The sequence below is a fragment of the Salmo salar genome, chromosome 16 (assembly GCF_965601325.2).
Source record: "Salmo salar chromosome 16, fSalSal1, whole genome shotgun sequence".
NCBI classification, from domain to species: Eukaryota; Metazoa; Chordata; class Actinopteri; order Salmoniformes; family Salmonidae; genus Salmo; species Salmo salar.
In genome coordinates, this window is record NC_138306.1 from 85,282,557 (window position 1) to 85,297,832 (window position 15,276).

At 46.3% G+C, this 15,276-nt stretch overlaps 1 protein-coding gene and 1 long non-coding RNA gene across 2 annotated transcripts in view; one reads left to right on the forward strand and one right to left on the reverse strand.

Annotated features, from left to right (window-relative positions):
* LOC106575916 (DNA annealing helicase and endonuclease ZRANB3) overlaps nt 1-15,276 on the forward strand; it is a 103,306-nt gene that overhangs the window by 60,910 nt on the left and 27,120 nt on the right. The window contains exons 15-20 of the mRNA XM_082963092.1: nt 3,197-3,318; nt 4,266-4,367; nt 7,124-7,266; nt 9,377-9,529; nt 14,545-14,715; nt 14,881-15,073. Coding sequence (XP_082819218.1) covers nt 3,197-3,318; nt 4,266-4,367; nt 7,124-7,266; nt 9,377-9,529; nt 14,545-14,715; nt 14,881-15,073 — 884 coding nt within the window. The remainder of the gene's footprint in view (nt 1-3,196; nt 3,319-4,265; nt 4,368-7,123; nt 7,267-9,376; nt 9,530-14,544; nt 14,716-14,880; nt 15,074-15,276) is intronic.
* LOC145861158 (uncharacterized) lies at nt 337-1,852 on the reverse strand. Its single transcript, XR_014381009.1, has 3 exons — nt 1,531-1,852; nt 990-1,439; nt 337-717 (listed from the first exon to the last, which is right to left on the reverse strand). It is a non-coding gene; the product is annotated as an uncharacterized LOC145861158 (long non-coding RNA).

Genomic DNA, 15,276 nt, shown 5'->3' on the forward strand with positions numbered 1-15,276 from the left:
TCCTGTCTATTCTAACTAAAGCTGCTGTCGCCCACCTAGATAGATATCCTGTCTATTCTAACTAACGCTGCTGTCGCCCACCTAGATAGATATCCTGTCTATTCTAACTAACGCTGCTGTCGCGACCTAGATAGATATCCTGTCTATTCTAACTAACGCTGCTGTCGCGACCTAGATAGATATCCTGTCTATTCTAACTAACGCTGCTGTCGCCACCTAGATAGATATCCTGTCTATTCTAACTAAAGCTGCTGTCGCCACCTAGATAGATATCCTGTCTATTCTAACTAACGCTGCTGTCGCCACCTAGATAGATATCCTGTCTGTTCTAACTAACGCTGCTGTCGCCCACCTAGATAGATATCCTGTCTGTTCTAACTAACGCTGCTGTCGCCCACCTAGATAGATATCCTGTCTATTCTAACTAACGCTGCTGTCGAGACCTAGATAGATATCCTGTCTGTTCTAACTAACGCTGCTGTCGCCACCTAGATAGATATCCTGTCTGTTCTAACTAAAGCTGCTGTCACCCACCTAGATAGATATCCTGTCTATTCTAACTAAAGCTGCTGTCGCCACCTAGATAGATATCCTGTCTATTCTAACTAAAGCTGCTGTCGCCCACCTAGATAGATATCCTGTCTATTCTAACTAACGCTGCTGTCGCCCACCTAGATAGATATCCTGTCTGTTCTAACTAAAGCTGCTGTCGCCCACCTAGATAGATATCCTGTCTATTCTAACTAACGCTGCTGTCGCCACCTAGATAGATATCCTGTCTGTTCTAACTAAAGCTGCTGTCGCCACCTAGATAGATATCCTGTCTATTCTAACTAAAGCTGCCGTCGCCACCTAGATAGATATCCTGTCTGTTCTAACTAACGCTGCCGTCGCCACCTAGATAGATATCCTGTCTATTCTAACTAAAGCTGCCGTCGCCCACCTAGATAGATATCCTGTCTGTTCTAACTAACGCTGCCGTCGCCCACCTAGATAGATATCCTGTCTATTCTAACTAAAGCTGCTGTCGCCACCTAGATAGATATCCTGTCTGTTCTAACTAACGCTGCTGTCGCCACCTAGATAGATATCCTGTCTATTCTAACTAAAGCTGCTGTCGCCACCTAGATAGATATCCTGTCTGTTCTAACTAAAGCTGCTGTCGCCACCTAGATAGATATCCTGTCTGTTCTAACTAACGCTGCTGTCGCCACCTAGATAGATATCCTGTCTATTCTAACTAAAGCTGCTGTCGCCACCTAGATAGATATCCTGTCTATTCTAACTAACGCTGCTGTCGCCACCTAGATAGATATCCTGTCTATTCTAACTAAAGCTGCTGTCGCCACCTAGATAGATATCCTGTCTATTCTAACTAACGCTGCTGTCGCCACCTAGATAGATATCCTGTCTGTTCTAACTAAAGCTGCTGTCGCCACCTAGATAGATATCCTGTCTATTCTAACTAACGCTGCTGTCGCCACCTAGATAGATATCCTGTCTGTTCTAACTAACGCTGCTGTCGCCCACCTAGATAGATATCCTGTCTATTCTAACTAAAGCTGCTGTCGCCACCTAGATAGATATCCTGTCTGTTCTAACTAAAGCTGCTGTCGCCACCTAGATAGATATCCTGTCTATTCTAACTAACGCTGCTGTCGCCACCTAGATAGATATCCTGTCTGTTCTAACTAACGCTGCTGTCGCCCACCTAGATAGATATCCTGTCTATTCTAACTAAAGCTGCTGTCGCCACCTAGATAGATATCCTGTCTATTCTAACTAAAGCTGCTGTCGCCACCTAGATAGATATCCTGTCTATTCTAACTAAAGCTGCTGTCGCCCACCTAGATAGATATCCTGTCTATTCTAACTAAAGCTGCTGTCGCCACCTAGATAGATATCCTGTCTATTCTAACTAACGCTGCTGTCGCCACCTAGATAGATATCCTGTCTATTCTAACTAAAGCTGCTGTCGCCCACCTAGATAGATATCCTGTCTATTCTAACTAACGCTGCTGTCGCCACCTAGATAGATATCCTGTCTATTCTAACTAAAGCTGCTGTCGCCACCTAGATAGATATCCTGTCTATTCTAACTAAAGCTGCTGTCGCCACCTAGATAGATATCCTGTCTATTCTAACTAACGCTGCTGTCGCCCACCTAGATAGATATCCTGTCTATTCTAACTAACGCTGCTGTCGCCACCTAGATAGATATCCTGTCTATTCTAACTAAAGCTGCTGTCGCCACCTAGATAGATATCCTGTCTGTTCTAACTAAAGCTGCTTTCGCCCACCTAGATAGATATCCTGTCTGTTCTAACTAAAGCTGCTGTCGCCACCTAGATAGATATCCTGTCTATTCTAACTAAAGCTGCTGTCGCCCACCTAGATAGATATCCTGTCTATTCTAACTAAAGCTGCTGTCGCCACCTAGATAGATATCCTGTCTATTCTAACTAACGCTGCTGTCGCCACCTAGATAGATATCCTGTCTATTCTAACTAAAGCTGCTGTCGCCCACCTAGATAGATATCCTGTCTATTCTAACTAACGCTGCTGTCGCCACCTAGATAGATATCCTGTCTATTCTAACTAAAGCTGCTGTCGCCACCTAGATAGATATCCTGTCTATTCTAACTAAAGCTGCTGTCGCCACCTAGATAGATATCCTGTCTATTCTAACTAACGCTGCTGTCGCCCACCTAGATAGATATCCTGTCTATTCTAACTAACGCTGCTGTCGCCACCTAGATAGATATCCTGTCTATTCTAACTAAAGCTGCTGTCGCCACCTAGATAGATATCCTGTCTGTTCTAACTAAAGCTGCTTTCGCCCACCTAGATAGATATCCTGTCTGTTCTAACTAAAGCTGCTGTCGCCACCTAGATAGATATCCTGTCTATTCTAACTAAAGCTGCTGTCGCCCACCTAGATAGATATCCTGTCTATTCTAACTAAAGCTGCTGTCGCCACCTAGATAGATATCCTGTCTATTCTAACTAACGCTGCTGTCGCCACCTAGATAGATATCCTGTCTGTTCTAACTAAAGCTGCTGTGTACTGTGGCGGTCCCTCATAGATGTATTATGGAGTCTATTTCCATCAATTGACCTTTTCTTGCAGGCATTGTCATCATTAGGGAGCCTCACCTCTAGACCGTAATGACCTTTCTCCTCTCCCTCCCTGCAGCCCAGACAGACAGTGTATCTAGTCCTGCTGATGGTGTTGACACTACGGCCAGTCTCCCCCTGTACCCCAACATGAAGTTCTGCGCCAGCAAGAACACTGAGCGTATCTACCTTTACTCCCAGGTACATGACGATGCTTCTACTCTGTACTCAGCACTCCTCCTTCTTCTTCCTCTCTCGCCTCCTCGTCCCTCCTCGTCCCCCCTCGCCTCCTCTTCCCCTCTCGTCTCCTCTTCCCCTCTCGTCTCCTCTTCCCCTCTCGTCTCCTCTTCCCCTCTCGCCTCCTCGTCCCCCCTCGCCTCCTCGTCCCCCCTCGTCTCCTCTTCCTCTCTCGCCTCCTCGTCCCTCCTCGTCCCCCCTCGTCCCCCCTCGCCTCCTCTTCCCCTCTCGCCTCCTCTTCCCCTCTCGCCTCCTCGTCCCCCCTCGCCTCCTCTTCCCCTCTCGCCTCCTCTTCCCCTCTCGCCTCCTCGTCCCCCTCGCCTCCTCTTCCCCTCTTGCCTCCACCTTCCCCTCTCTCCTCTTCCTCCTCCTCCTTCCCCTCTCCTCCTCCTCTTACTTCTCCTCTTCCCCTCTCTCCTCTTCCTCCTCCTCCTTCCCCTCTCCTCCTCCTCTTACTTCTCCTCTTCCCCTCTCTCCTCTTCCTCCTCCTCCTTCCCCTCTCTCCTCCTTTCCCTCTTTAATACCTGTAGTCCAATATGTCTTTGATATGAGTGACCAATTGAAATGGAAATTTTCTGTGACACACCTCTTATGTACCATCAAAGGATAAGCATCTATCTACCTTCTTCAACATAACAATACCCTTTTAAGGCATACATCAGATGTGTTTTACCCTTTTAAATCATGTCTGATTTGCTTAATCCTAGGCCACTCACATTATTCACAAAGGGATTTAATCAACTGCTAAATAAAAATGTGATCAGATTTGTCAGTCTGGGTGAAATGTAAAGTATTACGTATGAGGAATTGGCTGACAAATGTCTTTTTTCAATTGGTTGCAATGCCCAGTTGAAGTGTGTGAATGTGTTTTCAGCTGTCTTATCTAATCTCTGTGTCTCTCCCTTCATCAGGAGGACAGTCCACTGCACTGGAACTTCCTTCCTCTGGACATTCAACTGGACAACTGGGAGGACCTGCCTGAAGCCTTCAGACGCAGAGAGAACAGGGCACAGGTCGGTTTGTTTGACCTGCAAGTAGACCACACTGTAGTCTAGTCACAGGAGGGAAGCTGTCACCTAGAGGTAGACCACACTGTAGTCTAGTCACAGGAGGGAAGCTGTCACCTAGAGGTAGACATCACTGCAGTCACTACAGGGAAGCTGTCACCTAGAGGTAGACCACACTGTAGTCTAGTCACAGGAGGGAAGCTGTCACCTAGCGGTAGACATCACTGCAGTCACTACAGGGAAGCTGTCACCTAGAGGTAGACCACACTGTAGTCTAGTCACAGGAGGGAAGCTGTCACCTAGAGGTAGACCACACTGTAGTCTAGTCACAGGAGGGAAGCTGTCACCTAGAGGTAGACCACACTGTAGTCTAGTCACAGGAGGGAAGCTGTCACCTAGAGGTAGACCACACTGTAGTCTAGTCACAGGAGGGAAGCTGTCACCTAGAGGTAGACCACACTGTAGTCTAGTCACAGGAGGGAAGCTGTCACCTAGCGGTAGACATCACTGCAGTCACTACAGGGAAGCTGTCACCTAGAGGTAGTCATTTAAAGGCGCAGTCATTTAAAGGTGCTGTTCAGTGGTTCTTTTATTTAATGTGGCTGCCGTTTGGCTGTAAAATGAATTACAGATTGTGTCTTTGTTTGAATGCTTTACAGTGACTCTCTGTGGGTCAGGTACTGAGGTTTAAAGTGGTGTTGATGTGACTCTCTGTGTGGGTTAGGTATTGAGGTTTAAAGTGGTGTTGATGTGACTTTGTGGGTCAGGTACTGAGGTTTAAAGTGGTGTTGATGTGACTCTGTGTGGGTCAGGTACTGAGGTTTAAAGTGGTGTTGATGTGACTTTGTGGGTTAGGTACTGAGGTTTAAAGTGGTGTTGATGTGACTCTGTGTGGGTTAGGTACTGAGGTTTAAAGTGGTGTTGATGTGACTCTGTGTGGGTCAGGTACTGAGGTTAAAAGTGGTGTTGATGTGACTCTCTGTGTGGGTTAGGTACTGAGGTTTAAAGTGGTGTTGATGTGACTCTGTGTGGGTCAGGTACTGAGGTTTAAAGTGGTGTTGATGTGACTCTGTGTGGGTTAGGTACTGAGGTTTAAAGTGGTGTTGATGTGACTCTCTGTGTGGGTTAGGTATTGAGGTTTAAAGTGGTGTTGATGTGACTCTCTGTGTGGGTTAGGTACTGAGGTTTAAAGTGGTGTTGATGTGACTCTCTGTGTGGGTTAGGTACTGAGGTTAAAAGTGGTGTTGATGTGACTCTCTGTGTGGGTCAGGTACTGAGGTTTAAAGTGGTGTTGATGTGACTCTCTGTGTGGGTTAGGTACTGAGGTTTAAAGTGGTGTTGATGTGACTTTGTGGGTTAGGTACTGAGGTTTAAAGTGGTGTTGATGTGACTCTGTGTGGGTTAGGTACTGAGGTTTAAAGTGGTGTTGATGTGACTCTCTGTGTGGGTTAGGTATTGAGGTTTAAAGTGGTGTTGATGTGACTCTCTGTGTGGGTTAGGTACTGAGGTTTAAAGTGGTGTTGATGTGACTCTGTGTGGGTCAGGTACTGAGGTTTAAAGTGGTGTTGATGTGACTTTGTGGGTTAGGTACTGAGGTTTAAAGTGGTGTTGATGTGACTTTGTGGGTTAGGTACTGAGGTTTAAAGTGGTGTTGATGTGACTCTGTGTGGGTTAGGTACTGAGGTTTAAAGTGGTGTTGATGTGACTTTGTGGGTTAGGTATTGAGGTTTAAAGTGGTGTTGATGTGACTCTGTGTGGGTTAGGTACTGAGGTTTAAAGTGGTGTTGATGTGACTCTGTGTGGGTTAGGTACTGAGGTTTAAAGTGGTGTTGATGTGACTCTGTGTGGGTTAGGTACTGAGGTTTAAAGTGGTGTTGATGTGACTCTGTGTGGGTCAGGTACTGAGGTTAAAAGTGGTGTTGATGTGACTCTCTGTGTGGGTCAGGTACTGAGGTTTAAAGTGGTGTTGATGTGACTCTCTGTGTGGGTTAGGTACTGAGGTTTAAAGTGGTGTTGATGTGACTCTGTGTGGGTCAGGTACTGAGGTTTAAAGTGGTGTTGATGTGACTCTGTGTGGGTCAGGTACTGAGGTTTAAAGTGGTGTTGATGTGACTTTGTGGGTTAGGTACTGAGGTTTAAAGTGGTGTTGATGTGACTCTCTGTGTGGGTCAGGTACTGAGGTTTAAAGTGGTGTTGATGTGACTTTGTGGGTTAGGTACTGAGGTTTAAAGTGGTGTTGATGTGACTCTCTGTGTGGGTTAGGTACTGAGGTTTAAAGTGGTGTTGATGTGACTCTCTGTGTGGGTTAGGTACTGAGGTTTAAAGTGGTGTTGATGTGACTGTGTGGGTCAGGTACTGAGGTTTAAAGTGGTGTTGATGTGACTCTCTGTGTGGGTTAGGTACTGAGGTTTAAAGTGGTGTTGATGTGACTCTCTGTGTGGGTTAGGTATTGAGGTTTAAAGTGGTGTTGATGTGACTTTGTGGGTTAGGTACTGAGGTTTAAAGTGGTGTTGATGTGACTCTGTGTGGGTCAGGTACTGAGGTTTAAAGTGGTGTTGATGTGACTCTCTGTGTGGGTTAGGTACTGAGGTTTAAAGTGGTGTTGATGTGACTCTGTGTGGGTCAGGTACTGAGGTTTAAAGTGGTGTTGATGTGACTCTCTGTGTGGGTTAGGTATTGAGGTTTAAAGTGGTGTTGATGTGACTTTGTGGGTTAGGTACTGAGGTTTAAAGTGGTGTTGTGACTCTCTCTGTGTGGGTCAGATATTGAGGTTTGTCCAGCAGTGGAGCACTCTGACAGCCATGAAGCAGAGACTGATCCGCCGCAGTGGTCTCCTGTTCTGCAGCCCAGTCCTGGTCCTGGACCAACTGACCAGCACCCAGCGCAAACACAGCAGCACCAAGAGGTAGGTGGGGGGAGGGATTGAACCTGTCCTATGTCTCCATCCTACTGTGTTGGTGTCCAGACGGCATCAGATAATCACAGATTCATCCTGCTTCATGTGGGGGTGGGTGTCTCAAGAGCCAATCACAGTGGACGTAGGAGGAAAGCATTTGACAGAATGTGGGGTTTATTCTCTAATCAAGGTTTGCCCCATTGACTGCACATCAAGCTGATTTCCAGAGATGATATGTTGGTTAAAGACTTCATGCTGAGAAAGTATGGTAGAAACAAAGTCCAACTGGGAACCCTGGTTCCTACAGAGGTAGAGATTCACACTGTAACTGAGCTAATACAATACAGGAGTAAGGAGATGGATAGGAAGGTGATTATCTTGTAGTAAGGAGATGGATGTGAAGGTGATTATCTTGTTGGATTGGAAGGTGATTATCATGTAGTAAGGAGATGGGTGGGAAGGAGATTATTGTGTAGTAAGGAGATGGATGGGAAGGAGATTATTGTGTAGTAAGGAGATGGGTGGGAAGGAGATTATTGTGTAGTAAGGAGATGGATGGGAAGGTGATTATTGTGTAGTAAGGAGATGGATGGGAAGGAGATTATTGTGTAGTAAGGAGATGGATGGGAAGGAGATTATTGTGTAGTAAGGAGATGGATGGGAAGGTGATTATTGTGTAGTAAGGAGATGGATGGGAAGGTGATTATTGTGTAGTAAGGAGATGGATGGGAAGGTGATTATTGTGTAGTAAGGAGATGGATGGGAAGGAGATTATTGTGTAGTAAGGAGATGGATGGGAAGGAGATTATTGTGTAGTAAGGAGATGGGTGGGAAGGGGATTATTGTGTAGTAAGGAGATGGATGGGAAGGTGATTATTGTGTAGTAAGGAGATGGATGGGAAGGTGATTATTGTGTAGTAAGGAGATGGGTGGGAAGGGGATTATTGTGTAGTAAGGAGATGGATGGGAAGGTGATTATTGTGTAGTAAGGAGATGGATGGGAAGGAGATTATTGTGTAGTAAGGAGATGGATGGGAAGGTGATTATTGTGTAGTAAGGAGATGGATGGGAAGGTGATTATTGTGTAGTAAGGAGATGGATGGGAAGGAGATTATTGTGTAGTAAGGAGATGGGTGGGAAGGAGATTATTGTGTAGTAAGGAGATGGATGGGAAGGTGGTTATTGTGTAGTAAGGAGATGGATGGGAAGGAGATTATTGTGTAGTAAGGAGATGGATGGGAAGGAGATTATTGTGTAGTAAGGAGATGGATGGGAAGGTGGTTATTGTGTAGTAAGGAGATGGATGGGAAGGAGATTATTGTGTAGTAAGGAGATGGATGGGAAGGAGATTATTGTGTAGTAAGGAGATGGATGGGAAGGTGATTATTGTGTAGTAAGGAGATGGATGGGAAGGTGATTATTGTGTAGTAAGGAGATGGATGGGAAGGTGATTATTGTGTAGTAAGGAGATGGGTGGGAAGGTGATTATTGTGTAGTAAGGAGATGGATGGGAAGGAGATTATTGTGTAGTAAGGAGATGGATGGGAAGGAGATTATTGTGTAGTAAGGAGATGGGTGGGAAGGTGATTATCCTGAGGTTAATTAGACTCTGCTGTAGTGCTGTGCTGCGTTGTCCTGAAGGATCAGGGCCGTCTTCACAAAGAGACTCAGAGTTTAGCCTTTTAGCCCCCCCCCCCCCCCACACACACACCACACACACACACACACACACACACACACACACACACCCCTCCGCCCAACACCTCTCAGTACTACTGTCAGTTGGACCTGGCTTTCATGTCCTTTCATCCAGCCTCTCTACACTGGGCTGTTTGAAGCCCAACAGTCCCCTCACCCCTTCTCTCTTTCATGCAAATCTGCCCCTTCCTCTCTTCTTCCTCCTCCTCCTTTCTTCAAGATTCCTCCTCTTTGATGTGTCTCCTTCCTCTCCTCATCCAGCTATCTGACCTTACTCTTCCTCTCCTCCTTCTCGCCCCTCCCCCTCGTCCTCCCCCCCAGGTAACTTCCTCCTCCCTCCCTCCATCCTAACCAAAGTCCCACTCTCCTCCCCCATCCCTCCATTCCGGTACCTAACCATACTCTTCCTCCCTCCATCCAGGTATCTAACCAAAGAAGATGTGTCCCAGGCCTCTCTCAGTAAGGCCCAGTGTGATGGAGGAACTGTCCGCATGGTCCACAAGGAGATGTTCTTCACCAAGAGGAGAACCACCTCTATGTCACGACCCAACACCTCTGCCTCCGTCCCAGAGAAGTAGGTGTTCAGTCTCCTAGAGAGTCATAGCAACACTAGTTCATAGTGTCAAACTTTCTCCTCCACATTCAAATGATATTACATTGAAAGACCACGGTATGTCCTGTCTGTACAATTGTTGTTCAATACCCAAGGAACTAAATGTGTCCTCAGTTGACATTTAGAAGGTTGAAGTAAGTCTGGCTTTTCGTGGGTTTCGCCAGTGAGGCTCAATGATCTCTTGTCTATGTCTTCTTAGACTGTATGGCCTGGCCTGTACAAGAGACTGTGGGACCAGTGAGTGTTTACCACAGAGGGACCAGGCTATAATCCACTGTTTTAGAGGCAATTGACTGAAGGCTTGTTGGATAGATGGAGCACATCGCTATGGCAACCACCACAGGGACTGGCTCTTTCTCTCTCACCCAGCGAGTCTTGCTGATTGGTTGAGGATCATCGGGGACGCTCCAGAGAGCTGTGTCCCATCTGTTCCCTAACGTGTGGACAGGCAGTACCCTGGTGGAACGCTGTAAGAACACATCCTCTCCCTCTGCTTCTCCAGCCAGGAGGAAGACTCACACAGACAACAACCATATGTCCCAGCTCCCCAAAGCATGCTTAAAGTTCCTATTGAATGAATGTAACTGTATAGTAATACAGAGGCTTCCACACACTGGTTGAATCAACGTTGTTTCAAATCAAAGTTTATTGGTCACGTGCTCCGAATACAACAGGTGTAGTAGACCTTACAGTGAAATGCTGAATACAACAGGTGTAGTAGACCTTACAGTGAAATGCTGAATACAACAGGTGTAGTAGACCTTACAGTGAAATGCTGAATACAACAGGTGTAGTAGACCTTACAGTGAAACGCTGAATACAACAGGTGTAGTAGACCTTACAGTGAAATGCTGAATACAACAGGTGTAGTAGACCTTACAGTGAAATGCTGAATACAACAGGTGTAGTAGACCTTACAGTGAAATGCTGAATACAACAGGTGTAGTAGACCTTACAGTGAAATGCTGAATACAACAGGTGTAGTAGACCTTACAGTGAAACGCTGAATACAACAGGTGTAGTAGACCTTACAGTGAAATGCTGAATACAACAGGTGTAGTAGACCTTACAGTGAAATGCTGAATACAACAGGTGTAGACCTTACAGTGAAACGCTGAATACAACAGGTGTAGTAGACCTTACAGTGAAATGCTGAATACAACAGGTGTAGTAGACCTTACAGTGAAATGCTGAATACAACAGGTGTAGTAGACCTTACAGTGAAATGCTGAATACAACAGGTGTAGTAGACCTTACAGTGAAACGCTGAATACAACAGGTGTAGTAGACCTTACAGTGAAATGCTGAATACAACAGGTGTAGTAGACCTTACAGTGAAATGCTGAATACAACAGGTGTAGTAGACCTTACAGTGAAATGCTGAATACAACAGGTGTAGTAGACCTTACAGTGAAATGCTGAATACAACAGGTGTAGTAGACCTTACAGTGAAATGCTGAATACAACAGGTGTAGTAGACCTTACAGTGAAATGCTGAATACAACAGGTGTAGTAGACCTTACAGTGAAATGCTGAATACAACAGGTGTAGTAGACCTTACAGTGAAACGCTGAATACAACAGGTGTAGTAGACCTTACAGTGAAACGCTGAATACAACAGGTGTAGTAGACCTTACAGTGAAATGCTGAATACAACAGGTGTAGTAGACCTTACAGTGAAATGCTGAATACAACAGGTGTAGTAGACCTTACAGTGAAATGCTGAATACAACAGGTGTAGTAGACCTTACAGTGAAATGTTGAATACAACAGGTGTAGTAGACCTTACAGTGAAATGCTGAATACAACAGGTGTAGTAGACCTTACAGTGAAATGCTGAATACAACAGGTGTAGTAGACCTTACAGTGAAAGGCTGAATACAACAGGTGTAGTAGACCTTACAGTGAAATGCTGAATACAACAGGTGTAGTAGACCTTACAGTGAAATGCTGAATACAACAGGTGTAGACCTTACAGTGAAATGCTTACTTACGGGCTCTAACCAAAAGTGCAAAAAAGGTATTAGGTGAACAATAGGTAAGTAAAGAAATAAAAACAACAGTGAAAAATAACAGTAGCGAGGCTATATACAGGCACCGGTTAGTCGGGCTGATTGAGGTAGTATGTACATGTAGATATGGTTAAAGTGACTATGCATATATGATAAACAGAGAGTAGCTGTAGCATAAAATGGCACTGGAAGAATTGGCAGCAGTTTTACAGGCGCCCAACCAGTTGTGCTACTATGTGTTTTTTTCGCGTTATTTGTAACTTATTTTGTACATAATGTTTCTGCCACCGTATCTTACGTCAAAAAAGAGCTTCTGGATATCAGGACAGCGATCACTCACCTCGGATTAGATTTTTTCTTCAACAAGCAGGACGCGCAGGACATTCTCCAAACACCCGACAAGGCCAACATCCCCGTTATTTGCAAGAGGAAGAGACGCAGGTACAGAGGACACAGACCGGGATGCCTCGTAAGGATCCGCAGAAGGCGACTGGGAAAGCTGCCGTTACCGTCAATATTACTCGCCAATGTGCAATCATTGGACAATAAATTAGATGAGGTACGGTCACGAATATCCTACCAACGGGACATCAAACTCGGTAATATCTTATGTTTCACTGAATCGTGGCTGAATGACGACATGGATATTCAGCTAGCGGGATATACGCTGCACCGGCAAGATAGAACAGCACACTCCGGTAAGACCAGGGGGGGGGCGGTCTGTGCATATTTGTAAACAACAGCTGGTGCACGAAATCTAAGGAAGTCTCTAGATTTTGCTCGCCTGAAGTAGAGAATCTTGTGATAAAATGCAGATCACACTATTTGCCTAGAGAGTTTTCAGCTATACTTTTCGTGGCTGTTTATTTACCACCACAGACAGATGCTGGCACTAAGACCGCACTCAGTCAGCTGGAGACTTTAATGCAGGGAAACTTAAATCAGTTCTACCTAATATCTACCAGCATATTAAATGTTCAACCAGAGGGAAATACATTCTAGATCACCTGTACTCCACACACAGAGACGCATACAAAGATCTCCCTCACCCTCCATTTGGTAAATCCGACCACAATTCTATCCTCCTGATTCCTGGTTACAAGCAAAAATTAAAGCAGGAAGCACCAGTGACTCGGTCTATAACAAAGTGGTCAGGTGAAGCAGATGCTAAACAACAGGACTGTTTTGCTAGCACAGACTGGAACATGTTCCAGGATTCTTCCGATGGCACTGAGGAGTACACCACATCAGTCACTGGCTTTATCAATAAGCGCATCGAGGACGTCGTCCCAACAGTGACTGTAGGAACATAGCCCAACCAGAAGCCATGGATTACAGGCAACATTCGCACTGAGCTAAAGGGTAGAGCTGCCGCTTTCAAGGTGCGGGACTCTAACCCGGAAGCTTATAAGAAATCCTGCTATGCCCTCCAATGAACCATCAAACAGGCAAAGCGTCAATACAGGGCTAAAATTGAATCGTACTACACTGGCTCCGACACTCGTTGGATGTGGGAGGGCTTGCAAACTATTACAGACTACAAAGGGAAGCACAGCCGCGTCACAGTCACTTCTATGCTAGCTTCGAGGCAAGCAACACTGAGGCATGCATGAGAATCAGCTGTTCCGGATGACTGTGTGATCACGCTCTCCGTAGCCGACGTGAGTAAGACCTTTAAACAGGTCATTATTCACAAGGCTGCGGGGCCAGACGGATTACCAGGACGTGTGCTCCGGGCATGTGCTGACCAACTGGCAGATGTCTTCACTGACATTTTCAACATGTCCCTGATTGAGTCTGTAATACCAACATGTTTCAAGCAGACCACCATAATCCCTGTGCCCAAGAACACGAAGGCAACCTGCCTAAATGACTACAGACCCGTAGCACTCTCGTCCATAGCCATGAAGTGCTTTGAAAGGCTGGTAATGGCTCCCATCAACACCATTATCCCAGAAACGCTAGACCCACTCCAATTTGCATATCGCCCAAACAGATCCACAGATGATGCAATCTCTATTGCACTCCACACTGCCCTTTCCCACCTGGACAAAAATAACACCTTAGTGAGAATTCTATTCATTGACTACAGCTCAGCGTTCAACACCATAGTGCCCTCAAAGCTCATCACTAAGCTAAGGATCCTGGGACTAAACATCTCCCTCTGCAACTGGATCCTGGACTTCCTGACAGGTCACCCCCAGGTGGTAAGGGTAGGTAGCAACACATCTGCCACGCTGATCCTCAACACTGGAGCCCCTCAGGGGTGCGTGCTCAGTCCCCTCCTGTACTCCTTGTTCAACCACGACTGCATGGCCATGCACGACTCCAACACCATCGTTAAGTTTGCAGTCGACACAACAGTGGTAGGCCTGATCACCGACAACGACCAGACAGCCTATAGGGAGGAGGTCAGAGACCTGGCCGGGTGGTGCCAGAATAACCTATCCCTCAACGTAACCAAGACTAAGGAGATGATTGTGAAGTACAGGAAAAGGAGGACCGAGCACGCCCCCATTCTCATCGACGGGGCTGTAGTAGAGCAGGTTGAGAGCTTCAAGTTCCTTGGTGTCCTCATCACCAACAAACTAGAATGGTCCAAAAACACCAAGACAGTTGTGAAGAGGGCACGACAAAGCCTAATCCCCCCTCAGGAAACTAAAAAGATTTGTCATGGGTCCTCAGATCCTCAAAAGGTTCTACAGCTGCAACATCGAGAGCATCCTGACTGGTTGCATCACTGCCTGGTACGGCAATTGCTCGGCCTCCGACCGCAAGGCAGACAGAATCGTCATGTCAAAGAAATTACGTTGAACCAACGTGGAATAGAAGTTGAATTGACGTCTGTGCCCAGTGGATTAATACTGTTTATTAACTTGTTTGGCAGATGACTGACATGCCTCCCTCCCTCTCTTTGTCTCTGTCTCTCTCTCTATCGCTGTCTCTTACCATCTCTCCCCCCAGACCATCTGAGGTGCACCCAGAGCCTCCTGTTGGTGCTCCTGAGGGCCCGTCAGAGGCTGAAGCTGGGTACCTGCAGGTGCTGGACGGTGAGGGTCGACCCTTGTGTCTGTCCTGCCACAAGGCCTGTGGGTCCACCGGAGGAGCCTGGGACACCTGCTTCTGTAGCCAGACGTAAGTCGCTGCATCATCAAAGTAAAGCCAAGTTCACCCATCAGTGGTGTTGTATATCCGGCTATTATTAGTGTTGCCTCGTAGGTCTACTGTGTTCCTTTATTAAAGCTCTACAAAGGAAACATCGTTATTCTGTTGTATTCTACTTCATCTATCCTATCATAGATGTCAGGAGGAGTTCCAGCTACGCTCCAGCCAGGCCTACATGCGTGCCCGGGTACTGCAGACTGAGCAGGGGGTGTGTCAGAGCTGCGGCCTGCAAGCCCACCAGCTGTACCTGAAGGTCCGCGACGCCCCGCCCACACACAGGAAGGAGATGCTAGAGAACACCTGGCTGGCCCAGCTGTCACTCAAACAGGTTGGTTGGTTTGGATGTCTTTAGCCCCCCAGGTCTGTGATACAGAGAGGGACCTAGGACCATTCCATTACTCTGTATGGGGTCTGACCTACACTACCTGAGCTCTCTTAGCCAGAATACAGTCTTCTACATGACTTCATGAGCCCTTTACAGACAGGAGATTTTTAAAGGTCCACAAATCTACAGACAGAGAGAACAGGAGG